We start from the raw sequence: 27,536 nt of genomic DNA on the forward strand, positions 1-27,536 counted from the left end.
TATTTTTTTGTTTTTTGGCCAGTTGGTTTTTAATTAATTTGAATGTTTTATAATAATCTCATTTGCAAGAAGTTCAAGATGTTTTAGGAGACCACTGGATAGTAGGTAGAGCGCTATTTTGAAATGTTTTTCCTTCTAAAATTCTCATGGATTCTTCTAGTTTTTAAACCTGTTTTTCTTAATGAGAGCAGTTCTAAACTAACTACCCAGTTGTAGACTGGCAAAGGTATTGTGACACCAAGTTTCTTTTTGGCCACTTGCTGAAGCAGGGCCTGATTTTGGAGGTCTCATGTTGTTTTACAAAAGGACTTCTGTGTGTGCCTTTTGACATAGCTGATGCAGAGGAACTCTGCTGTACCTACTATAGGGCCTTGTTACACCTACTTCTGCATTGGGAAGAGACCTGTAAATCTTAAGCACAAGTGCATACTTAAATTTTTAAAATGTTTTTGTCAGCATTTTTGTTCCTAAATTATAATAGTTTAGAGAAATTAGAAAATGCAGATGTAAAAGTCTAAGGAATCAGAGTGTCACCTGTAATACCCTTATACAAAAACTACTGTTAATATCTTAATGTATAACCTTTTATACTCTAAGCATAGTAATGTTTTCTGTCTTTTTTCCTATGAAAGTGATATCATATTACATAGATACTTGTCTTCTCATCTCCTAAATAATCATACCCACTGTTTGGTATTTCACTGTATGGATAAAACATACTTCATCTAACTAGTCCCCTGTTATTGACCATCCAGGTTATTTTGTCTTCTGCTATTTTAATAGTACACTGTCAATATCATTTTGCATTCATCTTTGTTTAATGACTGTGACTTTTGTCTTTATGGTTAAGTTCTTTAACTAGAATTTCTGAGTTGATACATATTGTCTTCAGAAAGTTTGGACCTTCTTAAGTATGGGTAATTTTTTTTCCCCAGGAAAGAAGAACACAATTTTTGTGTCAATTTAACTCTATGGTATACCACTATACAACTTTTTGCCCCTACAGTTTTTTACTACTAAGTATGGGTAGCTTTTAAGAGCCAAATATCTCTTCATGTAAGTGTTTATTAGAAGTTTAAGAGCAGAACACACTTTTATAGGTGTAATAGCCTTTCTTCAGGAAAGAGTAGGAGGAGCAGGGCTCTGGTCTTGGCCCTGCCACTGTGTGACCATATTTAAGTCCCTTGCACCTCACTTCATATGCTAGCAGGCATTACCCAGAAAGGTTTAGTGTCTGAAGAAAACTGAAAGTTTAAGAAGGAAGTTTTTGAAGTTAAAATGATGTTAATTTAATCTGAGGCTGTTGATTTTTTTTTTTCAAATTTAATAGTAGTCTTTTCATTCCTTGACTCCGATACTCTTTCTTTTAGGTAATTTCCAATGCAAAGAACACAGTCCAGGGGTTTAAAAGATTCCATGGCCGTGCATTCTCTGATCCATTTGTGGAGGCAGAAAAATCTAAACTTGCATATGATGTTGTGCAGTTGCCCACTGGATTAACAGGTATAAAGGTAAGGTTTTCAAGATAGTGCCTTACAATTAAAATGCAGTATTTTATTTCATCAGTTCACTTTATAGCAGTACCATTCTGGTACCATTCAGTTTGTAATGAAAAGACTTAAATGCTTAGGAAAAGCTTTTGCTAGGGAAAGCAATATGACGTTTTTTGAATGCTCTATCTGCCTTTTGGTTGGAAGTCACAGATTTCACTATTAATTTGGGTTAAGAGGGTTGGGAAGTGATGGTTTAAGGTTAACACTGCCATTGCTGCTTGTCTTGCTCATGGATATAGTGGTCTTTCTGGTGTGAATTTAGGAAATGCACTTTTGGAAGAACAAGCAAAGGAATTAACATTTTTAAGTCACTAACCAGATATACGGTCATACTCTTGACAATATAGCTTAGGTTGGAAAGAGATGTTTTGGGGGAAAAATGAGTCCGGTTTTTTAGATACTAAGCTTTGGTATTTCTGGGACATCCATGGAAACCTCGATGAAGTGTACTGTAAGTTGGTCACACAGAAGAGGTGTGAGAGGCCAGTGATGGTTAGGATGGACATATTTGTCTGTCTTGCACTTAGAGGTGGTATGAAGAATTTAGAAGAATGGATGAGCTTTTCAGGCAGGTGGGTTTAAAGGGAGGAGATTTGGTGTTTGAGACACCACAACTGGGTGGCTTAGAAAGAGGGTCATGGAGAGGGGTATTTTTTCTTTATCTTGCAATAAAATGAGAAGCTGTTAGATTATGGTTGGATTGGGGAGTGAGGAGAAGGTGGCACTCAGGGTGAGTTGGGACAGCAGCTAAAAGAAGGTTGGATTGGATACTAATTGGGGAGATGGATAATAAATACAGTGAACAAAGTAACATACAAATTATGTCAAGTGGCAAAATAGTTATCACCATTAGTTTCCTTTATGGAGGAGCAATATGGGTCATGGTGAGCTACACCCTATGCTTTTGCATAGGTAATGGTCTCAAGTTTTGTGCTGGTCATGACATTGTTTAGATTGTGGTCCTCCATCTCCAACTACCATGTTTGGCAAGCATTTTAAAAAGTTAATAGTGACCAAGTTATTTTGTTTCCCAATCTAGTTTCCTTCAATTTCCTCTTAAGATAATGTTCCATTGAATATGTAGGACATAAATTTAGGCTTTTGGATATGAATAAACAAATACAAGGAATCCGAATCCTTTCTGTTTTCTTGCAGGTAAAATATATGGAGGAAGAGCGAAATTTTACCACTGAGCAAGTGACTGCCATGCTCTTGTCCAAACTGAAGGAGACAGCAGAAAATGTTCTTAAGAAGCCTGTTGTTGACTGTGTTGTTTCGGTGAGTTTGATTTCTACACAGTCTCAGAGATTCACATGAAGAAGCAGAGAGAAGAAAGCTGCTAACTGAAAGAAAATTTTTTTTGCCTTAGGTTACAATGATTATTTTAAAAATTTATCAAACTAATCTTCATTTTCTGAATATTCTTTTCTGTCTCCTTTTTGCTCAGGCCTTCTGTTATTCTGCCTGCTTGAGGTCTTAATCATTCAAGGTTCATCTTAAAGTGCTCTTCTTCCTGGATTCCTTCTAAGTATCTAGCATAGTGTTTGGCACACCAAGCCACTCTTTTGTTGAATTAGTAACATATCTCTTATAGATGCTGTCTTTTTCTCCATTTTTATTGGCTGTCTCTGTAGCATTAAAGACAAGGCAGCAGTAGACTTCATCTTGTCTTTTTCGTGTGCCTGTTTAGCACCTCCTGGGTGTGCCTGAAACAACCCAGCATGACCTTTGAGGAGGCCTCAGCACCACCCGAGCCTCTGAAGAGAACCTCTGAAGCCACTTCGGATCTTTCCTCCTGGGGGCACCTCACTGTACCTGCTTACATCCCTTTATGTGAATAAAATCCTTTTTGACCTATAAAAAAAAAATGTGAGCCACTCTTAATATTTAGGGAAAATTTTCTGTCAGTGTAGGTAACTATTTATCAGTCAAATTCCTAGATGGCAGTTAAGTTTTTAGACACCAGCCAAGAGCCAGTCTTACAAGCAGGACTGTCTAAGGATTACAGTCTCTGGCTTGGTGTTAACTCTTCAGCAACCATTATTTTAGCTTTTGGCACTATGGTTCATCTGGCTGCTATGTAAATAGGGTCTGGGTATACTATACTTTATTTCTATATTGATTATTGCAAAACAATAATCCTTACTTTTTATAAAGGTAATATCGTTCCAGGATTCAAAAGTCAAATGTATATCCTTGGTTAAGTTTCTTTCTAGATACTTGATTCTTTTGGTTGGTATTGTAATTGGAATTTTTTCTTGATTTCCTCCTCAGGTTACTTGTTACTGGTATATAGAAACACTACTGATTTTTGTATGTTGACCCACTTCAGCCACTTGCTGAATTCATTTATTTGCTCTAGTAACTTTGTTGTAGGTTTTTTGGGACTTTCTGTATATAGGATCATGTCATCTGCAAACTTCTTCCTTTCCAATTTGGATGTCTTTTATTTCTATTTCTTGCCCAATTGCTCTGGCTAGAACTTCCAGTACAATGTTGAATAACAGTGATGATGGTGGGTATCCTTGTCTTATTCTGGATGCTAGAGGGAACATGTTCAGGCTTTCACCATTGAATATGATGTTAGCAGAGGGTTTTGCATATCCCTTAATTGTGTGGAAGAAGTTTCCCTCTATTCATATTTTTCTAAGTGTTTTGTCAAGAAAAGATACTGGATTTTGTCAAATGCAAAATGATTTGCAGATACAACACAACCCCAATCAGAATTCCAACAGCCTACTTTGCAGAAATGGAAAAGCCAGTTGTCAGATTTTCTTGGTAGGATAAGGGGCTCCAAATAGCCAAACCATCTTTAAAAAAGAATGAAGTTGGAGGACTCACGCTTCCTGACTTTAAAACTTATTACAAAGCTACAGTGGTCAAAACAGCATGGTACTGGCACAAAGATAGATTATATAGACTAAAGGAATTGAATTGAGAGCTCAGAAATAGACCACCCATCGGTGGCAATTGATTTTTTACCCCCTTTTGCAGTTCTGTTGAGATAATAAATCCATCCAATCAGTCCATCCAAAGTATAAAATCAGAGGCTCACAGTATCACCACATACTTATGTATTCTTCACCACAATTAATTTTTTAACATCTTCATTACTCAACAAAACACAAATTTGCTACAATTCAACAATTAAAAGACAAACCACCCAATTTAAAAATGGGCAAAAGACTTGAATAAACATTTCTCCAAAGAAGATATACAAATGGCTAAAAAGCACATGAAAAGATAATCAACATCATTAGCTATTTGGGAAATGCAAATCAAAACCACGAGATACTATTTCACACCCACTAGAATGGCCTCTATGGAACAAACAGAAAACTACATGTGTTGGAGAGGATGTGGAGAAATAGGAACCCTTATACATTGTTACAGGGGAATGTAAATGATGCAGCTGCTATAGAAAACAGTTTGATGTTTCCTCAGAAAGTTAGACATAGAATTACCATATGATTTAGCAATTCCACTTCTAGGTATCTATCCAAAAGAATCAAGAACCAGGGACTCAGATGTTTTTACACCAAAAAGTAGCATTATTTACAATAGCTAAAAGCTGGAAACAACTCAAGAGTCTACAAAAAGGCAGACTGATAAACAAAATATGTTATGTACAGAATATGGAATATTATTCAGCCATAAAAAGGAATCAAGTACTGATACATGCTTGACCCTTGTAATCGTATTTTGTTGAGTGAAGTAAGTCATAACACAAAAGGACAGATAATTTATGGGGATCCCACTAGATATGAAATATCTAGAATAAGTAAATTCACAGAGACAGAAAGTAGGTTAGAGGTTTCCAGGGGGACTGGGGAGTTGCTGCTTCATGGGTACAGAGTTTCTGTTTGGAGTGATGAAAAAGTTTTGGTAATGGATGGTGGTGATACACAACACTGTGTTCACAACACTGTGAATGTAGTTAGCACCCATGAATTATACACTTAAAAATGACTAAAATGGGAAAATTTGTGTTATATATATATTCTTTAAAGAATTTGTACCAGTTTACATTTCCACAAGCAATGTATGTGAGGGCTTATTTCTTCACAGCCTCTCCAGTATAGCTTGTTTGTGTATTAGCTGGTCTTATAGGTGAAAAATGGTATCAAAGTTTATGATTTTAATTTTTCTAAAATTTAGGTTAAGTTGAAATCATCTTTTTATTTAAGAGCCATTTCTATTTCCTTTTCTGTGAAATGTTCCTGCCCTTGGCTCATTTTATTTTGAGTTCGTCATTTTGATTTATAGTTCTTCATATATCAGAGATTAGCTCTCTGTCCTTTTATGATTTGAATTGCAAAAATTTTTTTCTGTTCGGTCATTAGAATTTTTTTTATGCAGTCAAATGTATTAATCCTTTTTTTTTTTTTGCTTATGGGTTTTATGTTACATTTAGAAAGACTTCCCCTATTCTGACGCTAACGTTCTTTTTCATTTTGGTACTCTTATGACTTGTTATATTTAAATCTTTGATTTAAAATATATTTTGGTGTTAGGTGTGAGGTAAGGATGCAACTTAATTTTTTTTTTTTTTTCTGTATGGCTATCCGTTTATCCCAGCCCTACTTATAGAATATTCTAATTTTTCCTTACTGGTTTGAAATATTTCTGTGATCGTACACAGAATAAATTGCTACAGGTATTTGAGGATGTTTCTGGATTTTATTGTATTTTTTGGGCAGTGCATGTTAAATAAGGAATCGCCATAACTTTCAAAATATTTTGTAGGTTCCTTGTTTCTATACTGATGCAGAAAGACGATCAGTGATGGATGCAACACAGATTGCTGGTCTCAATTGTCTGCGATTAATGAATGAAACTACTGCAGGTAAGGGGCGATTTAACTCTGTTTTTTGACTTGCTTAATTTTGAAGGTTGTGAAATCTTAGTTTACTTGATCTTTATTTTGCTTCGGTTTTCCATCTGTGTGTCATAATGTCACATATGAAGAATTAACCTGACCAATATTTTTTCATACTCTCTTAGCACTTATTGTGTGTGCTGAGAAGTACTTTAAAGATTGGCCCTTTCTCTGATTTGTAGGCTCTTTGGGTGAGTCAGAGGAATGGGGCGTAAAGCAGCATCTCAGGAACAGGATATATGGGAATGCTGAGATGGCACACAAGTAGGAAAATTTGGGAACTATGTTCAGCAAGTGTAGGAATTGGTTTGAAAAAGCTTGCCAAAGTCCATTGGAAACTGTAAGAAGGCATAAATGAACATCAGCATTCAAATCTTTGAAATTGCATGCTTTTTACAAATAGATTATGCAAAGTTTATAAAGAATTTGATTTTATCTTAAGTTCATGATGCAGTCCCATTCACTGTATCCAAAACCTATTCCACCACCCTTTAAATCAATTTTAAGTTTCTACTTAAATACTATATTGAATCTACTTTTTTTCTTATATAGTTGCTCTTGCTTATGGAATCTATAAACAAGATCTTCCTGCCTTAGAAGAGAAACCAAGAAATGTGGTTTTTGTAGACATGGGGCATTCTGCTTACCAAGTTTCTGTTTGTGCATTTAATAGAGGAAAACTGAAAGTAAGTATACATTTTCCAAAAAGACTTTTATATGTATGATAAGTAGTAATTTTTGAGAGGTAATTTAAATAATTGGTTAAAGAATTTTGTTTCACTTTTGCAAATTTGTTAAGAGCCACCTGAACTAGAAACTAGGTATTGTAGGGGCAGGTTGGAAGTTGTGAGCCCAAAGTAACTTATCAAGAGGCAGCATAGTGTGAAGCAAAGAGCGTAGACTTTGAAGGAAAAGCTCTTTAGTTCCCTGAGCCTCGTTTTTCTCATCATAGGGGGAAACTAATCCTTACTTTGCAGTCTTGTTAGGATTCTTCATTATGTACTCCCTTGTTACATTTTATACTGAGGATTGAGGGGATGGGGATAGAGCTCCCTTGTTCATGAGGGTTTGAGTATTCTGGGAAAAGGGTAGGGGGATTACAATTTGGATGGCCAAAAGAAACCAGATGAGGAGTGATATTCTGGGAAGCTTAGACCTCTGGAGAAAGCAGTTTTATAATATACAGAGAAGTCTGTAAGTATAACAGGAAAGGAGAGTCAAGAGGCAAAAGCCAGAGAGATGATCACAGTCATAGTTGTTTGTTGGTTGTTAGTTCCAAAATAGGATATCAGATCAGTTCTCTGTCTAGTTCTAGATTATTTAATTTAGAATTTGCTTAAGAACCAAGGGTTTTTTGAGTATTAGCTTAAATTATTTGAGTCCTGTATCAAGGTTCCTAGTGTGAGGGTCTAAACTGCACCACTACCTGCTTGTGGGGAATTAATGGGGAGTGATTATCTCAAAAATATTTGGTAGGTTTAGAGAGCATTTTGAGACTATTTGTTGCAGTCTTGTTTCTTTGAAAAATAAGCTTGGTTCTACTTGATATTAGTTCTGGTTTATATTGTTTTTAACCCCGACCCTGTTCTTTTTTTTTTTTTTTTTTTTTTAAAGAGAAAGCAAACTTTGGAGAACTTTATTTTAATCATTAGTAGAACTATTTCTGAAGCCCATCCTATGGTTTTGTCTTTTTAAATAGGAGATACTGGACATTATTTATTTAACCTTGGCTTTGGATCAGTGATGTGTATTAATGGCCATCTGCTTTTGTTTTTCTAAATTGTTTTTAATGTCAGCTGTCAGTTTTCCAATCCTTTTGATTGCTTTTAAATTTAATTATTAAAATATTCATTATGAAGACATTCCCCAAACTTGGAAAACATGTCTGTAAAAAGAAAAAACATCATCTACGATATTATCATCTCTAACATTTTGATGTTTTTCATTTTAGTCTTTTAAGAAAACAAAATTTGGAATCATACTCTTCAGTTCTGGGTCTTTTTTCCCACTTTCTAAGAAAAATTCACCATGACATTTAACATTATTTGAAGAAATTGTTTTTATTGGTTTTATTTCTTCATAAGGTTGTCATCACTTATATATCCTGTCTTTCTTTATTGAATCTAATTAGATCTAGTTTGCTTCTAATCTGCTAGAGATTTGGAAAATGGATAACTCAAGCTAATGAGATTTCTGTGTTAAATAGAGTCGAGGTCTTAGCATCTTTTCTAGTAGTACACTGTATCTAGAGCTAGGACTTTGGTATTATTCAGAATTTTGTGACCGTGATAAGACTAGAAGTATGTATGTGACATGTTAATGTGTTTGAGTTCTCTTGGCATTGATTATATAGAAATTGGCGTACATGTTTTAAATTTTAATTGTGCCTTTGACCTTGAATATGATATAGCTTGTTGGGAGTCAGATTTGTGAGGGCATGGATTTTGGAATTTAGGAGGAGTTTGGTTTTGAATTCCACCTCTGCCACTTAATACCTTTGGAATCTGCAAATTATTTGATCTGTCTAGAACTCTAGCAACATCTGTAAATTGGGGATTATGGTGTCTATCTTCACAGTGCGGTGGTAACAAAGATTAAATGACGTGCATAATGCCACCTTTCAACTGTAATGCTCCCCACCTTTTTTAAAAATACAACTTACCTGTTAAATATATATTGTGATGAATTTTTTGATTGATTGGTTATTATATTTTTTCTAAGGTTTTGGCCACTGCATTTGACACAACACTGGGAGGCAGAAAATTTGATGAAGTGTTAGTAAATCATTTCTGCGAAGAATTTGGGAAGAAATACAAGCTAGACATAAAGTCCAAAATCCGTGCATTATTAAGACTGTCTCAAGAATGTGAGAAACTCAAGAAATTGATGAGTGCAAATGCTTCAGACCTCCCTTTGAACATTGAATGTTTTATGAATGATGTTGATGTATCTGGAACTATGAATAGGTAACTATATATATATTTTTTTTTTTAATGCAGTTTTATTCAGATGTATTCACACACCATACAATCCATTCAGCGTCTACAAATCAGTGGCTCACAGTATCACATAGTTGGTGTTATTCATCATTACAATTTTAGAACATTTTCTTTACTTCAAAACAAAAACAAAAACACACCAAACATCCCATACCCTTTATACCCTCATTATTGACCCCTAGCACTGATGTGGTATGTTTATTACTATTCATGAAAGAATATTAAGTTACTGCTGCTGCTAACTGTAGTCCATATTTTGCAATAGGTGCATTTTCCGTATATACCACTCTATTATTAACTCCTTGTAATAGTGATGCTCATTTGTTCTAGTTCATGAAATAACTTCTTAATATTTGTACTGTTAATCACAGTCATCATTTACCACAGAATTCACTGTATTTAAGCTCTAGCTGGCCTTCTGGTGACATACTTGACTCTGAACTTCCCTTATCAACCACAATCAAACACATAATTCAATACTTTAATTACACTTGCCAAAATGTGCTACCATCACCTCTACCCTTTTCTAACATTTAAATTCAACCTGGTTAAAAATACTGCACACATTAAGCGTCTCTGCTCCCCATTCTCTATTCTCATTCTATATCCTGGTAAACTATATTCTAGATTTTATCTTTATGAGTTTACATGTTATAATTAGTTCATATTAGTGAGATCATACAATCATTCCTTTTGTGCCTGGCTTATTTCACTCAACCTAATGTGTTCAAGGTTCATCCATGCTGGTGCGTGCTTCAGGACTTCATTCTTTCTTACTGCTGAATATTCCATTGTATTTATATACCACATTATATTTATCCATTCATCTATTGATGGACACTTGGGTTATTTCTATCTTTTGGTAACTGAATAATGCCACTGTGAACATTGGTATGAAATGTCTGTTTGCATCCCTTCTTTTAGATATTCTGGGTATATACCTAGTAACGGGATTGCCTGATCATATGGTAGTTCTGTACTTAGCTTCCTGAGGAACCGCAAAACCATCTTCCACAGCGGCTGTACCATTTTACATTCCCAGCAGCAGTGAATGAGTGTTCCTGTTTTTCCACATCTTCTCCAACATATGTAGTTTCCTGTTTGTTTGATAGTGGCCATTCTAGTGAGTGTGAAATGATAGCTCGTGGTTTTGATTTGTATCTCCCTGAAGTTAGTAAAGATGGCCATCTTTTCATGTGCTTTTTAGCCATTTGTATTTCCTCTTTGGGAAAATGTCTGTCCATGTTTCTTGCCCATTTTTTTAAATTGGGTGCTATGTCTGTTTATTGTTGAGTTCGTAGGATTTCTTTATATATTCTGGATATCAAACTCTTATTAAATATGTGGTTTCCAAATATTTTCTCCCCATGTAGTTGGCTGTCTTTTCATTCTTTTGACAAAGTCCTTGGAAGCATAGAAGTATTCACTTTTGAGGAGGCCCCATTTAACTGTTTTTTCTTTTGTTAATTGTGCTTTGGATATAAGGTCTAAGAAACCATTGCCTATAGTTTCAGGTATTTACTTCTAGCTATTCCAATACACTAAAACCTAAAAAGGGATATCTATGTAGTGCATAAGAATGCCCACCAGAGTGATCTCTTGACTCCATCAGAAATCTCTCATCCACTGAAACTTTATTTTGTTTCATTTCTCTTCCCCCTTTTGGTCCAGAAGACTTTCTCAATTCCATGATTCCAGGTCCAGGCTCATAGCTGGGAGTCAAGTCCCACGTTGCCAGGGAGATTTACACCCCTGGCAGTCTTGTCCCACATAAGGGAGAGGGCAGTGAGTTTACCTGCAGAGTTGGCTTAGAGAGGCCTCATCTCAGCAGCAAAAGAGGTTCTCTGGGGGTGACTCTTAGGCACAATTATAAGTAGACAGCCTCTCCTTTGCAGTAACAGGCTTCATAAGGGTAAGCCCCAAGATCGAGGGCTTGGCCTTCTAAATTGGTAGTCACCAATGCTTGTGAGAATATCAGTAATTCCTCAGGTGAAGTTTAATATTTTCACGTTTTTCCTCGGTCCCTCAAGGGAGCTTTGCAAATACATTTTTATTCTCTGCCCAAATTACTCTGGAATGTTGACGGTTTCATGCTAACCTGTACTAACCAACCAGATATCGCTCCCTATTCAAAGTTTGTGTAATTATGGTATTTGAATAAACTGCCCATACAAGTTAAATTATATGGTGTGATACAGAAAATATAGATTTTGCACCTGATAAACATTTCTTCCTTTGGTCTCATACAGAAGTTGAAGTTTCACGCACCCTCAGTATTGTCCTTTAGCTTTTAGTCTGATTTATCTTAGTCCTAACCTCATACATTTCGTTCATATTTCTTAGTGAAGTCTCATCTCTTTTTCAGCCTCTTTAACATTTACTGTGTGGTGTAATGTGACATTCATAGCTGCTGAACTCTGGCTCTGAGTCTTAGGTGTCACACAGATACCCAAAGTTCCAGAGACCGACCAGATTATACACAAAGAGCTCAGCATCTCAGAACTTAGAAACAGCCATTACAATTCTGGAATAGATGTTAACTTCTGTTCTCAGAACTTAGAAACAGCCATTACAACTCTGGAATAGATGTTAACTTCTGTAAAAGCTTACACTCTAGGAACCGTTATCATAAGTAGTTCCCTGATCAGAGTTTGCACGTTATAGTTAGTCCATATTAGTGAGTCATTATAATGTTTGTCTTTTCCTTTCTGGTTTATTTCACTCAACGTAGTGTCCTCAAGGTTCATTCATCTAGTCACATACCTCACAACTTCATTCCTTCTTGTAGCTGCTCAATATTCCATTGTATGTATACATCACAGTTTGCCATTCCATTCATGATTTGATATACTCTTAGGCCACCTCCATCCATGGTGAATCGTGAAGACTGCCACCATAAACACCACTGTGCAAATGTACACTTGTGTCCCTGTTCTCAGTTCTTCCAAATATGTACCCAGTAACGGTGTGGCAGGACCATATGGCAACCCCACACTTATGTTTCTGTGGAACTACCACACTGCCTTCTGGATGGGCTGCACCATTCTACTTCCCTACCAACAGTGATTAAGTACATGCCTTTCTCCACATTTTCTCCTGCACTGTATCCCTCTGTTTTTGAACAGTTTTATTGACACACCATAGATTCTCTCCTAAGAAGAGACAATCAGTGCTTCCTGGTATAATCACAGTTGTGTATTCACCACCTCAGTCTATATGAGGGCATTTCCATTTCTTCCGCAAAGAAAGAGGAAGAGAGAGAAAAGAAAAAATGACAAATAAAAAAAAAATTAAATAAAATACAATAAAAAAGCCAATAACACCAAATAGCAGGAATTCCATATGCCTCCCTTATATCCCCCTGGCATTTAGCTTTGATATATTGCCTTTGTTACAATTATTGGAAGCATATTACAATGTTACTGGTAACTATAGATTCTAGTTTGCATTGGTTGTATTTTTTCCCCACTACCATCCCATTTTCAGCACTTGCAAAGTTGACATTTTGTTCTCCCTCCCTCATGTAAAAACAGTCTTGTATTTTTACGTTTTAATCACAATCGTTGACCACTCGAGGTTTCACTAAGTTATACAGTTCCAGTTTTTATCTTCTCTCTTTCGTTCTGGTGGCATGCCTGTCCCTAACCTTCCTCTTTCATCAGTACTCACAGTCTTCTTTGTTCACTTTACTTACAGTGTTGTGCTGCCATCACACGGTATTTTGCTATTCATTTCTGGATCTGTGCACTCAATCCTCTTGTATATTCTGTACTCCTTCAGCATGACATCCCCATCTCTACACTCTTCCTGTCTCCTGATACCTTCATTTGTATGCTTTTCTTAAATCCTCTCTCTCTTGTCTTTTCCTGTCTGTCTGTAGCACTCCCTTTAGTATTTTTTGTAGAGGAGGTCCCCTGTTCATGAACTCTCTTAGTTTATCTGTAAGTTTTTTAAACTCTCTCTCATTTTTGGAAGACAGTTTTGCTGGATATAGGATTCTTGGTTGGCAGTTTTTCTCTTTCAGTGTCTTGAATGGATCATACCACTGCCTTCTTGCCTCCATGGTTTCTGCTGAGAAATCTGCACTTAGTCTTATTGGGCTTCCTTTGTATGTGATGGATCACTTTTCTCTTGCAACTTTCAGAATTCTCTTTTTGTCTTTGACATTTTATAATCTGATCATTGTCTTTGAATAGGTCTATTTGGATCAGTTCTGTTTGGGGTATGCTGCAGTTCTTGGACTTGTAATTTTATGGCTTTCATAAGAATTGGGAAATTTTCACTGATTATTTCCTCCATTATTCTTTATGCCTCTTTTCTATTCTCTTTCTCTAACACCTATAACAGTTACATTCATGGGCTTCATGTTTTCATTCAGTTCCTTGAGACACTGCTTATATTTTTCCATTCTTTTCCCTATCTGTTCTTTTATGTGTAGGATTTCAGATGTCCTGTCCTTTAGTGCACTGATACTTTCTTCTGCATCTTCAAGTCTGCTATTGTATGTCTCCATTGCATTTTTCATTCCTTCTGTTGTGCCTTTCATTTCCATAAGTTTTGTCATTTGATTTTTTCAAACTTTTGAATTCTTCTGTGTGGTCTCTGTGTCTTCTTTATGTCCTTCATCTTTTTTCTTTGTCACATGGTTCTTTCACCTTGTTGATTTACTTTAGAAGATTTGTTTGAGCATTTTTAATTAGTTTTTTTTTTTTTAACTTCTGAATCTCAGTTGAGGTGACATTTGAATGGCCATATTTTCCTGTTTCCTGGTGTGGCTTGTGATTTTTTGCTGTCTAGGCGTCCGGTTTTCTTTTTTAGTTTTATTCTGGAGGTTGTTTTCTCTCTTTTGCCTTTGGTTTTGTTGTTGGTTGTCTTTGGTCTCTATCTGTTCTTTGTGTTGCTTGCCAGTTGTCAGTTTGGCTCTGTCTCCTAGTGCTTCCCTCAAAATCAGGTGCCAAAAGTGGTCTTCCACAGTGATGGGAGGTAGGCACTGGGAACCCACTATGTGTGGTAATACACATCTGTTTGCTCTGTTTTCCGCCTGTCAGCAAGACCTGGGTTTGTTTCAGAGCCCTGCTCTAACAGTTGGGTCTTCAATATTTCTTAGCCAAAACAGGGCCAGGTTTCTGTACAGGGTGTGTAGACCAGTTCCTGTGGTCCTAAGAAAGGATCTGGAGCATCTTTTTAAGTGTTTCAGTTCCCTTGCACTTTTCACATTGTCCAGCAGATGGTGCTGTTTGGTAACTTAATTGTCCTCAGAAGTTGCTTTGCCTCCGATCACAGGCTGCATTTACAGAAGTGAGCTGAAACTACAGGATTCTTATACCCTCACTTTACTGGCCAAAATGTGGCTCGATGTGGAGCTCCACCTGTGGCAGAGGACTCCCTCAGCTGACCCGAAACTCCAGCCGCCCCCAAGGCAAGGAAACTGCTGCTAGCTGTTGCTTCCCTCATGGGGTGGGGGAAGGACTCTCAGACTCGGGTCTGGAAACGCAGTCTCTGCTCACATTTTCTCAGTCTCTTTGTCCCTCCATGACCTGGTCCTTGAAATGTCCTCGCTGATCCCGGGTCTTCAAATGGTAGGGATATGTCTCACTGCTGTGAGAGATTTTATAGTCTGTGCCCCTGTTGAAAGGGTTCCTGTCTGCTGATTCTGTGTCTTTCCCCCACTGAGACCAATTGTGGGGGAGGGGAGAGGACCGGCTGGTTTGGGACAGAAGATTCCTACCTGCTATTTCTTTTTCTTTATTCAGCATTTTTAGGGTCCTTCTCCAATCTGTATCCTCCTCTAGGGTTTCAGACAATTTAGAATTGTAATTTTTCTCGTTGAATATCTGGAGAGAAGTATTCAATAGCTATGTATGTCGCCATGTTGATGACATCCCTCCACTCTGTGTGTTCTTAATATCCTTTATCTCTTTAGCTATCTCCTTGAATTGATGTAATAGGTTTGAACATTTTTGATTAGTTCCAAATTCTGTATCTCCTCTGAGTTTTTAATTTGTCCTTTGACTAGGCTGTATCTTTTTGAGTTTTGGTATGGCTTGTGATTTTTTTGCTGATATCTTGGCATCTGTTTATCTTGATTGGGTTCATACTGAGGGTTGGTTTCTCTGTCTTGTCTTGTAGTTTGTCGTTAATTGGGTTTGTGTCAAGGGTTTTCTTTGAAAGGTGCTTCGTCAGTATTTTGTAGCCAAAACAGGGCCAGGTACTGGTTCAGGGAGTTTAGTCCAGATCCAAAGGGCCCTTAGGAGATTGTCTAGAGACTCTGGAAAGCCCCCTTTTCCCCCCTTCTGCATCACCAGGCTGTGCTTTCTGGTCTCCGGAGGAGATGGTGCTTTCTGCTACCTGTTCCCCTCTGTCCTAGGAAGGCAGGCTGTTTTGGCTGTTTGCCAGCTCCTTCTTGAGGCATTTGAAACAATGGCGCTTGGTCGCATCTGACTGGAACAGGCTGAAGCTACAAGATCCTGTGTTATTACTTCACCAGCCAATATTTGGCTCAGTACTGGGCTATGTCCCCCTTCTGTACTTGGGGCGGAGGACCCCCGCAGCTGTCTTAGTCCACAGCACCCTACTGCTGGCAAAGATTAGGTTGCCAGCCATTCTTTCCCCAGAGTAGGGTAGGGGCACCAGGAACTCTGGATGGAATTACAGTCCTTGACCATGTTTACTTAGCTCTTTGCCCCACACTTCCCCTGGATGTTATACTGAATTCCTGTGGTCTTCGGTTCTCCAAAACACTTGATTTGGACAGTTTCTGGCTGGCCACTCTCTGCTTTTGGGAGAGAAGTAGGTTCTGTTCATTCCCTCCCTATACTCCCTTGCAATATTTTGTTTATTAATAATTTGATGTTAAATAAAAGGAATTGTTTTTCTCCACTTACATTAACCTTAATTAGGTAATTGTTAAAATCAGCATGACTATCAAGTGATAGCTTGAGTTTGAATTCTGTAGACAAAAATTAGAGGTCTTTCAGGATCCTGCTTTGTATATTAATGTTATTTTAATAAACGTTTTAATAACGTTCAGTAACATTTTTGTTCTGGTTAATTAAATATTTCAAAAAGCTAGGTTGTTCTTTACATATGTATTTGTTATACATTATCAATTTTCCTAAAATCGGGTTTAAGTGCTTTAATGGTGTGTTAAAGTGATATTGATTTAGTTACTGATTTAGAAATTATATTTGAATTGTTCAGGATAACAGGAGAGAAACAACTCTTTTTATACTACATTGTAAGAATTCTGAGTTATTGACATTTCACGGGTATCCTCAGAAAAACTCTCCGTGTTATTGTTGCCTGGTTGGATTGCTTGGATGATGGGAAAAAAGATGTTGTTTTGGTTGTGAACTCTACTGGTAGAATTGAGGCAAGACAGCTTGTTGGGGAAGTGTGGCCTGGGCTATACTCAACAGAATTGAGATTGCATTTATTGTTGCTTAGTAACCAAATTTGATGTTGCCTGTTCCCTCTACTTGAAAATGATGTTTTCATTTTTATTTAACAGTAGTTTTCTGTCAGTCTCATGTTTTATGGGCATAATAAGGGCACACTAGTATGTGTTTCAGAAATTGTTAGTTAAGTGCTATATGGCTAAAGTAATTAAATAGATATTGTAATTCCCATCTTTTAAAAAAAAATTCATGTTGTATTTACATTGTCAGAGTATATAGCCATTCTCTACTCTTTTATAGTCTTGATTTGTGCTTTAATGTTTGCCACCAGTCTTTTTTTTAAACTGATGTATCCAGATTTTAAATTTCTGACATTATAGCATTTGTTTATGTTTTTTTTCCTTTCTTGAGGTGAAATTCACACACCATAAAATTAACCATTTTAAAGTGAACAATTCAGGACATATAGTACACTCATGATGCTGTACAATTCCCATGTTTTATCTATTTCCAAAACATTTTTTTCACCCCCAAATAAAACCTCACATCCATTAAGCAGTCTTTCCTTATTTGCCTCTCCTCTCAGCCTCCTGGTAAGCATTATTAGTGTTCTATCTATTTATATGGATTTACCTTTTCTTGATATTTCAGATGAATGGAATCATACAGAATGTTACCTTTTATATCTAGCTTGTTTCACTTAGCATGTTTTTGAGGTTCAGCCTTGTTGTAACATGTACTTCATTTCTTTTTATGGCTGAATAATCTTCCATTTTATGTCTGTGCTGCCATTTTTTTATCCATTGTTTCATTGATACACATTAGGGTTACTTTTTCCTTTTGGCTATTGTGAATAGTATTTCTTTGAACATTTGTGTAAAATATGAATGTCTGTTTTCAGTTCTTTGGGGCGTGTACCTATGAGAGGAATTGTTGGGTGAAATGATAACTCAATGCTTAACTTTTTAAGGAACTGTCGACTATTTTTCACAGCCACGGCGCCATTTCACAGCCCTACCAGCAATATATGAAGGTTCTAATTCTCTACATCCTTGCCAACACTTAATTTCCAATTTTTTGATTATTGCCATCCTAATGGGTTTGAAAAACAATCTTCATGTCAGTTTCTCCTCATCAGTTTGGTTGTTGGAAGGATATGCTGTAGATTCCTAAGGAACAGCACATGGGGAGAAGTGTTCCTTAAGTTCTTCATGTTGATAAGTTTGTTATGGTTATGCTTTTTAAAAACTGTGGTACCATATGTGCAGCATAACATTTCCCATTTTAACTACTTTCAAGAATACAGTTCCATTGTGTTAATGAATTACATTCATAATGCTGTGCTGCTGTCACTACACCCATTACCAAAACTTTTCCATCACCCCAAACAGAAACTCTTTATCCATTATGCATATCCCATACCAATCCCTGCACCTAGTACCCTAGTACCATGTAAACTACTCTCTGTGTCTATGAGATTGTACAATATTTGTCCTTTTGTGCATGGCTTATTTCATTCCATGTGATGTCTTCAAAGTTCATCCATGTTGTGTAGCATACATCAGAACTTCATTCGTTTTTACTCTGAATAATTGTCTGCTGTATGTAGGTACCATATTTTGTTTATCCATTCATCAGTTGATGGCCATTTGGGTTGTTTCCGCATTTTGACTGTTGTGTATTATGTAGCTGTGAACATCTGTGTTTAGATCTGTTTGAGTCCCTGCTTTCAGTTCTTTTGGGTACATACCAAGAAGTGGGATTGCTGGGTCCTGTGGTAATTTTATACTTAACTTCCTGAGGAAGTTCCAAAATGTTTTCCAGAGTGGTTGCACCATTTTGTATACCTCCCAGCAGTATCTGAGGGTTCCACTTTTGTCCCTTCATGGCCAATACTGACCTGCTTTTTTGTTTTTGTTACAGTCATCCTAGAGAATGCAAAGTGGTATCTCATTGTGGTTTTGATTCAGATTTCCTAATGATAATAATGTTGAGCATATTTTTAATATGTTCATTAGCCATTTGTATGTATTCTTTGGAGAAATGTCTTTTGAAGTCCTTGGCCCATTTTTTTTTTTTTTTTAAACTGGCAGTGAGTAAAGTTTTTTTTAATTGAAAAATTACACATTTGCTGTAGAAAGTACAGAAAAGTACCAAAAAGATTAAAATTATTCCTAATTTTGCCCACCAGAAGAAGTGAACATTGTAAAGTATATTCTTTCAGTACTTCCTGTAAGTTAACCCCTCATGTTTTATATAGATTTAATGTGTATAATGTAAAAATGTGCCTCGGCCCATTTTTTTTTTTTTTTTTTTTTTATTAAATTCAGTTTTATTGAAATACATTCACACACCATACAATCATCCATGGTATACAATCCACTGTCCATAGTATGATAACATAGTTATGCGTTCACCACCACAATCTGTCTCTGAACATTTTCTTTACATCAGAAAGAACCAGAACAAAAATAAAAAATAAAAGTGAAAAAAGAACACCCAAATCATCCCCCCATCCCACCCCATTTGTCCTTTAGTTTTTTTTTTTTTTTTTTTTTTTTTAAATTCAGTTTTATTGAAATATATTCACAAACCATACAGTCATCCATGGTATACAATCAATTGTTCACAGTATGATCATATAGTTATGCGTTCATCACCACAATCTATTTCTGAACATTTTCCTTACATCAGAAAGAATCAGAATAAGAATAAAAAATAAAAGTGAAAAGAGAGTACCCAAACCATCCCCCATCCCACCCTATTTGTCATTTAGTTTTTACTCCCATTTTTCTACTGATTTTTTTCAATTTTTTAACTTTGTTTATCAAAAAATTAAAAACAAACAGGCAAACAACAACCAAAAAAAACCCCACAACATTTTAAACAAAGCAATGGATTAAGGAAAACAAATAACCTAAAATAACTACTTTGCTTCCAATATGTTCCTACCATACCCCAAGAAAATTAATAAACCATGTCCAAACAGACGAGTAAGAAAAACAAATAATCTAAAATAACTACATTGCTTCCAACATGTTCCTGCCATACCCCAAGAAAATTAACAACCCCTAAGAAAACAAAGGAATAAGAGAAAAAAAAAACCTAAAATAACTCTATTGCTTCCAACATGATCTTACTATATCCAAGAAAGTTTACAAACCATAATCATTCCTGAGCATTCCCATAACATTGAGATTACCCTCCATAGTTTATCTGTTCTTATTAGATTATCATTCCCCCTCCACTAATTGGTATCTCTAGGTCCCCTACATTCTACAGTATAAAACATTGTACATTTTTCACAGAATTCACATTAGTGGTAACATACAATATCTCTCTTTTTGTGCCTGGCTTATTTTGCTCAGCATTATGTCTTTTTTTTGTTTTGTTTTTTTTTTTTTTTTAATCTTCATTTCATTGAGATATATTCATATACCACGCAGTCATACAAAACAAATCGTACTTTCGATTGTTCACAGTACCATTACATAGTTGTACATTCATCACCCAAATCAATCCCCGACACCTTCATTAGCACACACACAAGAATAACAAGAATAATAATTAGAGTGAAAAAGAGCAATTGAAGTAAAAAAGAACACTGGGTACCTTTGTCTGTTTGTTTCCTTCCCCTATTTTTCTACTCATCCATCCATAAACTAGACAAAGTGGAGTGTGGTCCTTATGGCTTTCCCAATCCCCTTGTCACCCCTCATAAGCTACATTTTTATACAACTGTCTTCGAGATTCATGGGTTCTGGGTTGTAGTTTGATAGTTTCAGGTATCCACCACCAGCTACCCCAATTCTTTAGAACCTAAAAAGGGTTGTCTAAAGTGTGCGTAAGAGTGCCCACCAGAGTGACCTCTCGGCTCCTTTTGGAATCTCTCTGCCACTGAAGCTTATTTCATTTCCTTTCACCTCCCCCTTTTGGTCAAGAAGATGTTCTCCGTCCCATGATGCCAGGTCTACATTCCTCCCCGGGAGTCATATTCCACGTTGCCAGGGAGATTCACTCCCCTGGGTGTCTGATCCCACGTAGGGGGGAGGCCTCGGCCCATTTTTAAATTGGGTTGTCTTTTGGTTGTTCAGTTGTAGGAGTTCTTACATATTCTGGATGTTAAACCCTTTTGAGATATATGGTTTCCAAATATTTTTTCCTGTTTTGTACTTCTTGATAAGGTTCTTCGAATACAGATTTTTGGTTTTGATGAATTCCCATTTATCTATTTTTTTCTTTTGTTGCTTGTGCTTTTGCTGTAAAGTCTAAGACTCCACTGCCTGACACAAGATCCAGAAGATGTTTTCCTGTGTTTTCTTCTAGTGGTTTTAGTTTTACTTCTTATATTTAGGTCTTTGATTTTGCATTAATTTTTTATATGGTGTGAAGTTGGGGTCCACTTTCATTGTCTTGCATGTGGTTATCCAGTTATCCTAGCGTCATTTATTGCAGATACTGTTTTTTCCCAAATGGGATGGACTTGGTACTTGTTCTGGTTTGCTAATGCTTCCAATATGCAAAATACCAGAAATGGATTGGCTTTTATAAAGGGGGTTTATTTGGTTACAAATTTACAGTCTGAAGGCCATGAAAATGTCTAAATTAAGGCTTCAACATGAGTTTGTCTTTACTGAAGGAAGGCCAGTGGTGTCCAGAAAACCTCTGTTAGCTGGGAAGGCATGTGGCTGGCATGTACTGATCCTGGGTTTTGTTCCAGCTCCTCTCTCAGCTCCCATGCTTTCTTCAGAATGTTGCTCTTAGGGTGTTTTGTCCTCTCTTAGCTTCTCCTTTGTAAACACTGGGCTAGCATCTCCTAAGTGTTAGTGGAAGTCTGCTTTCAGTGGCCATCTCCAAACTGTGTCTGTCAGCTCCTCTCCAAAATTCACTCCCAGCTTCTCTGAGGTCCTTCTGTTTGTGAGCTCTTTTATAGGACTCCAGTGATTAAATCAAGACCCACCCTGGCTGGGTGGGATCCATATCTCCATGGAAATAATCTGATCAAAAGGTATTACCTACATTGGGTGCGTCACATCTCCATGGAAACAGCTAATCAAGAGGTCACACCCTAATCAAAAAGATTAATCAGTGTGCCCCCACAAGATTGCGTCAAAGAATATGGCTTTTTCTGGGAGACATAATATATACAAACTGGCACAATACCCTTAGTCAAATGTTGGCTATAGATGTGAGGGTGTTGTGTTTTTACTTACAAGTCCTTTTAGCTGGATAGAACATCCTTAGCTCATGTTTTCTTTCCTTGAATATCTTAAAGGAGTAATGCCCCTGTTGTGTGTGTGTGTGTGTGGCACATACAGAATTCCTGTGAAAGTCTAACAGTGTAATTTTGTGTTACTCATTAATTCTTTTGCATAGATACCCAAAGGTCTTTTTTCTTTTTTTTTTCTTTCTTTGAAATCCAGTAATTTAACTAGAATTTGTTTCAGTATTAGTTGTTTTAGGTTATTTTTTCCCCAATAATGCAGTGTGCTTTTTCAACATGTAATTTCCCAGCCTTTTTTTTTTTAAAAATATTCAATTTTATTGAGATGTATTCACATAACCATACAGTCAGACAAAGCATACAGTCAGTTGTTCACAGTACCACCATATAGTTGTGCATCCATCACCAAAATTAATTTTTGAACATTTTCATTACCATACACACAAAAGTAGTAAGGATAAAAATGAAAGTGAAAAAGAACAATTAATTTTTCAAGCCTTTTAAATTTAAAGTATGTTTTCTTGTATTACATGTGTAGTATTTACTCTTTTCTTGTCCTTTGATTGGCCATTTTCTTTCCAATCCTTTAAGGCATTATCGAGTTTCTTTGCTCTTGTGTACTTTCTGGATAAGTTTTCATTTGATGTTTATTCTTTTAGCTCATGTTCTTTTCTGTGTTTTTGTAATCCTCATTTGTTGCTTTTTCATTTCCTGTATCACTTTTAATTGAGATGTAGTTCAGATAACATGAAATTCACTATTTGAAAGCAATTCATTGTGTTTTTGGTAAAGTCACAAGATTGTGCAACCATCACCACTAACTAATGTCAGAATGTTTTGATCACCCATAAAGAAATTCAATGCCCTTTATTAGTAACTCTCCATTTTCTTAGTCCCCCACTTCCCTAAAGCCCTGGGCAACTACCAATCTTTTCTGTATAGATTTGCATTAAAAACTTACACTCATTTTTAGGTGAAATAAGTGTTCCTGAACTTTTATTGGGGGAGTATGATGTAAGGGTTTTCTGAGTGCCCTGTTCCTTTATATATTCTAGATACTAGACGTTATTTATAAAGAACACCTTTTTTGTGTGTGTGAAATATTGAAAAAAAAAAGTGGCTTCTTAATTTTCTGAGATCTGTTTCCCTCCCTCACATCTTTTCTCCTCTATTATCCTTGTTCTGTTCAGTTTGGATTTTTTTTTTTTTTTTAATTGGCGTTTTTCCTTAATATGCTTTTTCTTTGGGGGAACTTTAGGTTTGTTATGTAGAGAGTTTATTGGGCTCATTTCTCTGTGGTCCATTTATATGTTATCTAGTACCTTTTATGTTGCTTGTGTTTGGAGTGTGCAAATCCCTGATTTCAATTGTTGTTTTCAAATTGGCCCATCGAACTTTGGTTATTCTGGAGTTCTTAGGTTCATTGTGTGTCCTGCTGTTTCCCTTTGCTACTCTGCACAGATGCTGGTACTTTGGAGGAATTATAGTAGCCAGTGGTCTGTTTCTACCCATTTGTATGGGGTTTGTGGGGTGTTTTGGTTCGCTAAAGCTGTCAGAATGCAAAATATTAGAAATAGATAAGCTTTTACAGTGAGTTTACTAGTTCACAAATTTACAGTTCTAAGGCCATGAAAATGTCAAAATTAAGGGATCAAGAGGTAGATACCTACTCTGAGGAAAGGCTGATGGCATCTGGGGTTCCTCTATCACATGGGAAAGCTCATGGCTGGCTCTGCTCAACCTTCTCCCCTGGATTTAGCTTCTGGTTTCAGTGTGTTTCTCCAAAATGTCTCTGGGCTTCTGTCTTAGCTCCTGTGGGTCCTTGGTTGCTTCTCCTGGTGGCACACTGTGGATTACATATCTTAGCTTCTCTCCAAAATGTCTCTCTCTCAGCTTCTCTCTCTTAGCTTCTCCCGGGGGCAAAACTCTGAAGTTCATCTCTTAGCTTAGCATCTCCAAACGTCTTTCTGTCTGCATCTTCAAGCATCTGGGTCTGTGTCAGCTGAGCAATTCCTTCCTGAGTTTTCTTAAGGAAACCAGTAAACTAATTAAGGCCCATCTTGAATAGATGGAGTCACACCTCCATGGAAACAAGCTAATCAAAAGATCCCACCCATAATACGTCTGCCACCCCAAGAATGGATTAAAAGAACATAGTCTTTTTATGGGGTACATAACAGGTTCAAACTGGCACATGGGATACTGTTTTGCCTAGTTTTGTTGTAGGTGTTGTTAACGGGTTTTTGGTTTTGTTATCCTGATTCCTCTATGCATTTATGTGAAGGGATATGAAGAGGTTCAACAACATGGACTATGTGTATCTAGAATGTCCATATCTAGAATATCCAAAGAACTATTACCACTCAATAAATAACAATAACTCAATTAAAATATGGGCAAAAGTCTTAATAGATATTTTTCCAAAGAAGGTATACAAGTGGCCAGTAAGCACATGAAAAGATGATTAACATAATTAGCCACCAGGGAAATGCAAATCAAAACACAATGAAATACCACCTTATACCCATTAGGTTGACTATATTAAAGAAAAACCAGTTAATAAGTACTTGGTGAGGATGCAGAAAAATTGGAACCCTAATACACTGGTGGTGGGAATGTAAAATGGTGAAACCACTTGGGAGAAGAATTTGGCAGTTCCTCAAAAAATTTAAACATGGGGTTGCCACATGATTCAGCAGTTCCACTCATATATCCAAGAGAAGTGAAAGTACATGTCCACACAAAAACTTGTACACGTATGTTAATAGCAATAATATTCCTAATAGCCAAAAAGTGGAAAAAATCCAAATCTCCATCAACTGATAAATATAATCTAGAATATTCTTCTTTGTTAAAATGAAGTTCAGATGCATGCTGCAGCATGGATGAACATTAGGAACTTTATGCTAGGTATAAGAAGGCAGTCACAAAGGACCACATGTTATATGATTCTCTTTATAGGAAGTACTCAGAATAGGCAAATTTATAGAGCCAAATGTGGATTATTGGTTGCCTAGGGCTGAGAGGTAGGTGGGAAGATTGGAGGCTGGTGACTGTGGGGTGCAGAGTTTGTTTATGGGGTGATTAAAATGCTTTAAAATGGATTGTGGTGATGGTTGCACAACTCTGTTGTGAATATACTAAAAGCCATTGACTTTTAGCCTTTAAATAGGAGAGTTTTGTGGTATGCAAATAATATCACAGTAAAGCTGTTTAAAAATAAACATAAAAAACTGTATTGCTGCTGCTCCTGTATTCCTAGATTCTTCCCTATACCTATCTTTTCATTTTATTACTGGACATTTTCAATCATGCAGGAAAAGTGAAAGAACTTACATTGAACCCTTTACCCTGCCACCTGATTCCTACTGATAACATGTACTATTCTTGTGATATCACATCTGTTCATCTATCCATTTTATCTACACATCATTTTTGTTTTTCTTTTAACATTTATGTTGTGTAAATTTGGTAAATCTCATAGGCACAGTGGTTTAAAATATTAATTTCTGGGGGAAAGACAATGAGCAAATCCAATGCCATATATTCTTTTACTATGCAGCAGATTCTTCTCTGCATGGATCATTCTGTTTCACAGTCACTAGCTTCACATGAATTCTGGACAATAGTCATAAAAGTATAGTATGTGAAACTGTAGGTAGATTTGTGTAATTTTAGCTGCACTGTTTGAGTAATAATTTGCTGCTGACTTTTCTGTTGAGAGTGATTAATCTGTGTAAACAACAATTATCTTTGTTTACAAAGATAAAGATAAAAGATTATCTTGGTAAACAAAGATATCTTTTGTTATGCCTTTTTTTTTGGGCTCTCAATAAATATAAGCGTTGTCAAACAGTTTTTCCATCCTTCAAACATAGTACAACAGTATTTGTTCAGTGCTAATGTAGGACTTTTTTTTTTTTCTTTCCCTTTTTAATTTTTTATTGGGATTGTTCAGATACCATACAATCATCCAAAGATCCAAAGTGCACAGTCATTTGCCCCTGGCACCGTCAGACAGCTGTGCATCCATCACCACACTTAATTTTTGTTCGATTTTTAGAACCTTTTCATTACTCCAGACAAGAAATAAAGTGAAAGATGAAAAAAGAAAAGGAAACTCGATTCCTCCCATATATCCCTAACCAACCTCCCTCAATTGTTGACTCGTAGTGTTGATATAGTGCATTTGTTACTATTTATGAAAGAACGTTGAAATACTACTAACTGTAGTATATAGTTTGCAATAGGTATATATTTCTTCTCTATATGCCCCTCTATTATTAACTTCTATTTGTATTGTCATACATTTGTTCTGGTTCTTGGAAGAGATTTCTAATATTTGTACAGTTAATCATGGACATTGCCCACCATAGGATTCAGTTTATACATTCCCATCTTTTGACCTCCAACTTTCCTTCTGGCGACATACATGACTCTGAGCTTTCCCTTTCCACCTCATTCACGCACCATTTGGCACTGTTAGTTAATTTTCACATCTTGCTACTGACACCTCTGTTCATTTCCAAACATTTAAGTTCATCCTAGTTGAGCATTCTGCTCATACTAAGCAACCGCTCCCCATTCTTAAGCCTTGTCCTATATCTTGGTACTTTATATTTCATGTCGATGAGTTTTGATGTAGGACTTTTTTTAAAATCAGAACTGCAGTGGCTTTCTCTTCTCTTTTCTAGTATCATTAATTATCATTTCTTTTGTGTGTGTGTTTTATTATTGTTTTCAATTTTATTGAGATCCATTCACACACCATACAAACAACCCAAAGTATACAATCACTGGCTCATGGTATCATCACATAGTTGTGCAGTCATCACCACAACCAATTTTAGAACATTTTCCTTACTCCAATAATAATAGTAACAACAGCAGCATTGGGGTTGGTGGTGGTGGTAAGGGGTGTGGTAGGATTTAGATTTTATTTTTTATTCCTATTTCTTTCCTGGAGTAATACAAATGTTCTAAATTTGATCATGGGTCTGGATGTACCCATCATTTTTATTTTTTGATGCATCTCAAAGGAAATTGCAGACATCTGTATACTTCTCCAAAAAATTTATACATATTAACCAGAGTTTACTATTTTACAGGTTTTCTTTTTGATTCGTTTTTTATTGAATGACATACACAAGTGTTGTTCATTTGCTGAGTATTGACAAAGGCATACACATGTATAACTAATACCCCTAATATGAAATAGGCTATCATGTCAGAAAGTTTCCTCGTGCCTCCATCCCCAGTGGAAAACCACTGTTGTAATTTTTCTGTTTTGCGGGGCTGTAGATTAAATTAACCTTTTTTGTTTTTTTCTTTAAGAACTTCTTATAAATAAAGTATATAGTCTTTCTGTAAGGTTTCTTTTACTCAGCATAATGTTTTTGAAATTCATCTAGGAGTTGTTGCATATATTATTTTTTCCTTTTCTGTATGCCATTGCAGGTTTAATATTTTCTGCTTTGGCTCTTC

The 27,536-nt window shown here is 36.3% G+C and overlaps 1 protein-coding gene across 1 annotated transcript in view; it reads left to right on the top strand.

The window, feature by feature from the left end:
- HSPA4 (heat shock protein family A (Hsp70) member 4) overlaps positions 1-27,536 on the top strand; it is a 60,473-nt gene that overhangs the window by 16,885 nt on the left and 16,052 nt on the right. The window contains exons 3-7 of the mRNA XM_037801269.1: positions 1,371-1,511; positions 2,709-2,831; positions 6,300-6,399; positions 6,985-7,118; positions 9,154-9,398. Of these exons, the coding sequence (XP_037657197.1) occupies positions 1,371-1,511; positions 2,709-2,831; positions 6,300-6,399; positions 6,985-7,118; positions 9,154-9,398 (743 nt within the window). The remainder of the gene's footprint in view (positions 1-1,370; positions 1,512-2,708; positions 2,832-6,299; positions 6,400-6,984; positions 7,119-9,153; positions 9,399-27,536) is intronic.

The sequence above is a fragment of the Choloepus didactylus genome, chromosome 13, assembly GCF_015220235.1.
Source record: "Choloepus didactylus isolate mChoDid1 chromosome 13, mChoDid1.pri, whole genome shotgun sequence".
Lineage (NCBI taxonomy): Eukaryota > Metazoa > Chordata > Mammalia > Pilosa > Megalonychidae > Choloepus > Choloepus didactylus.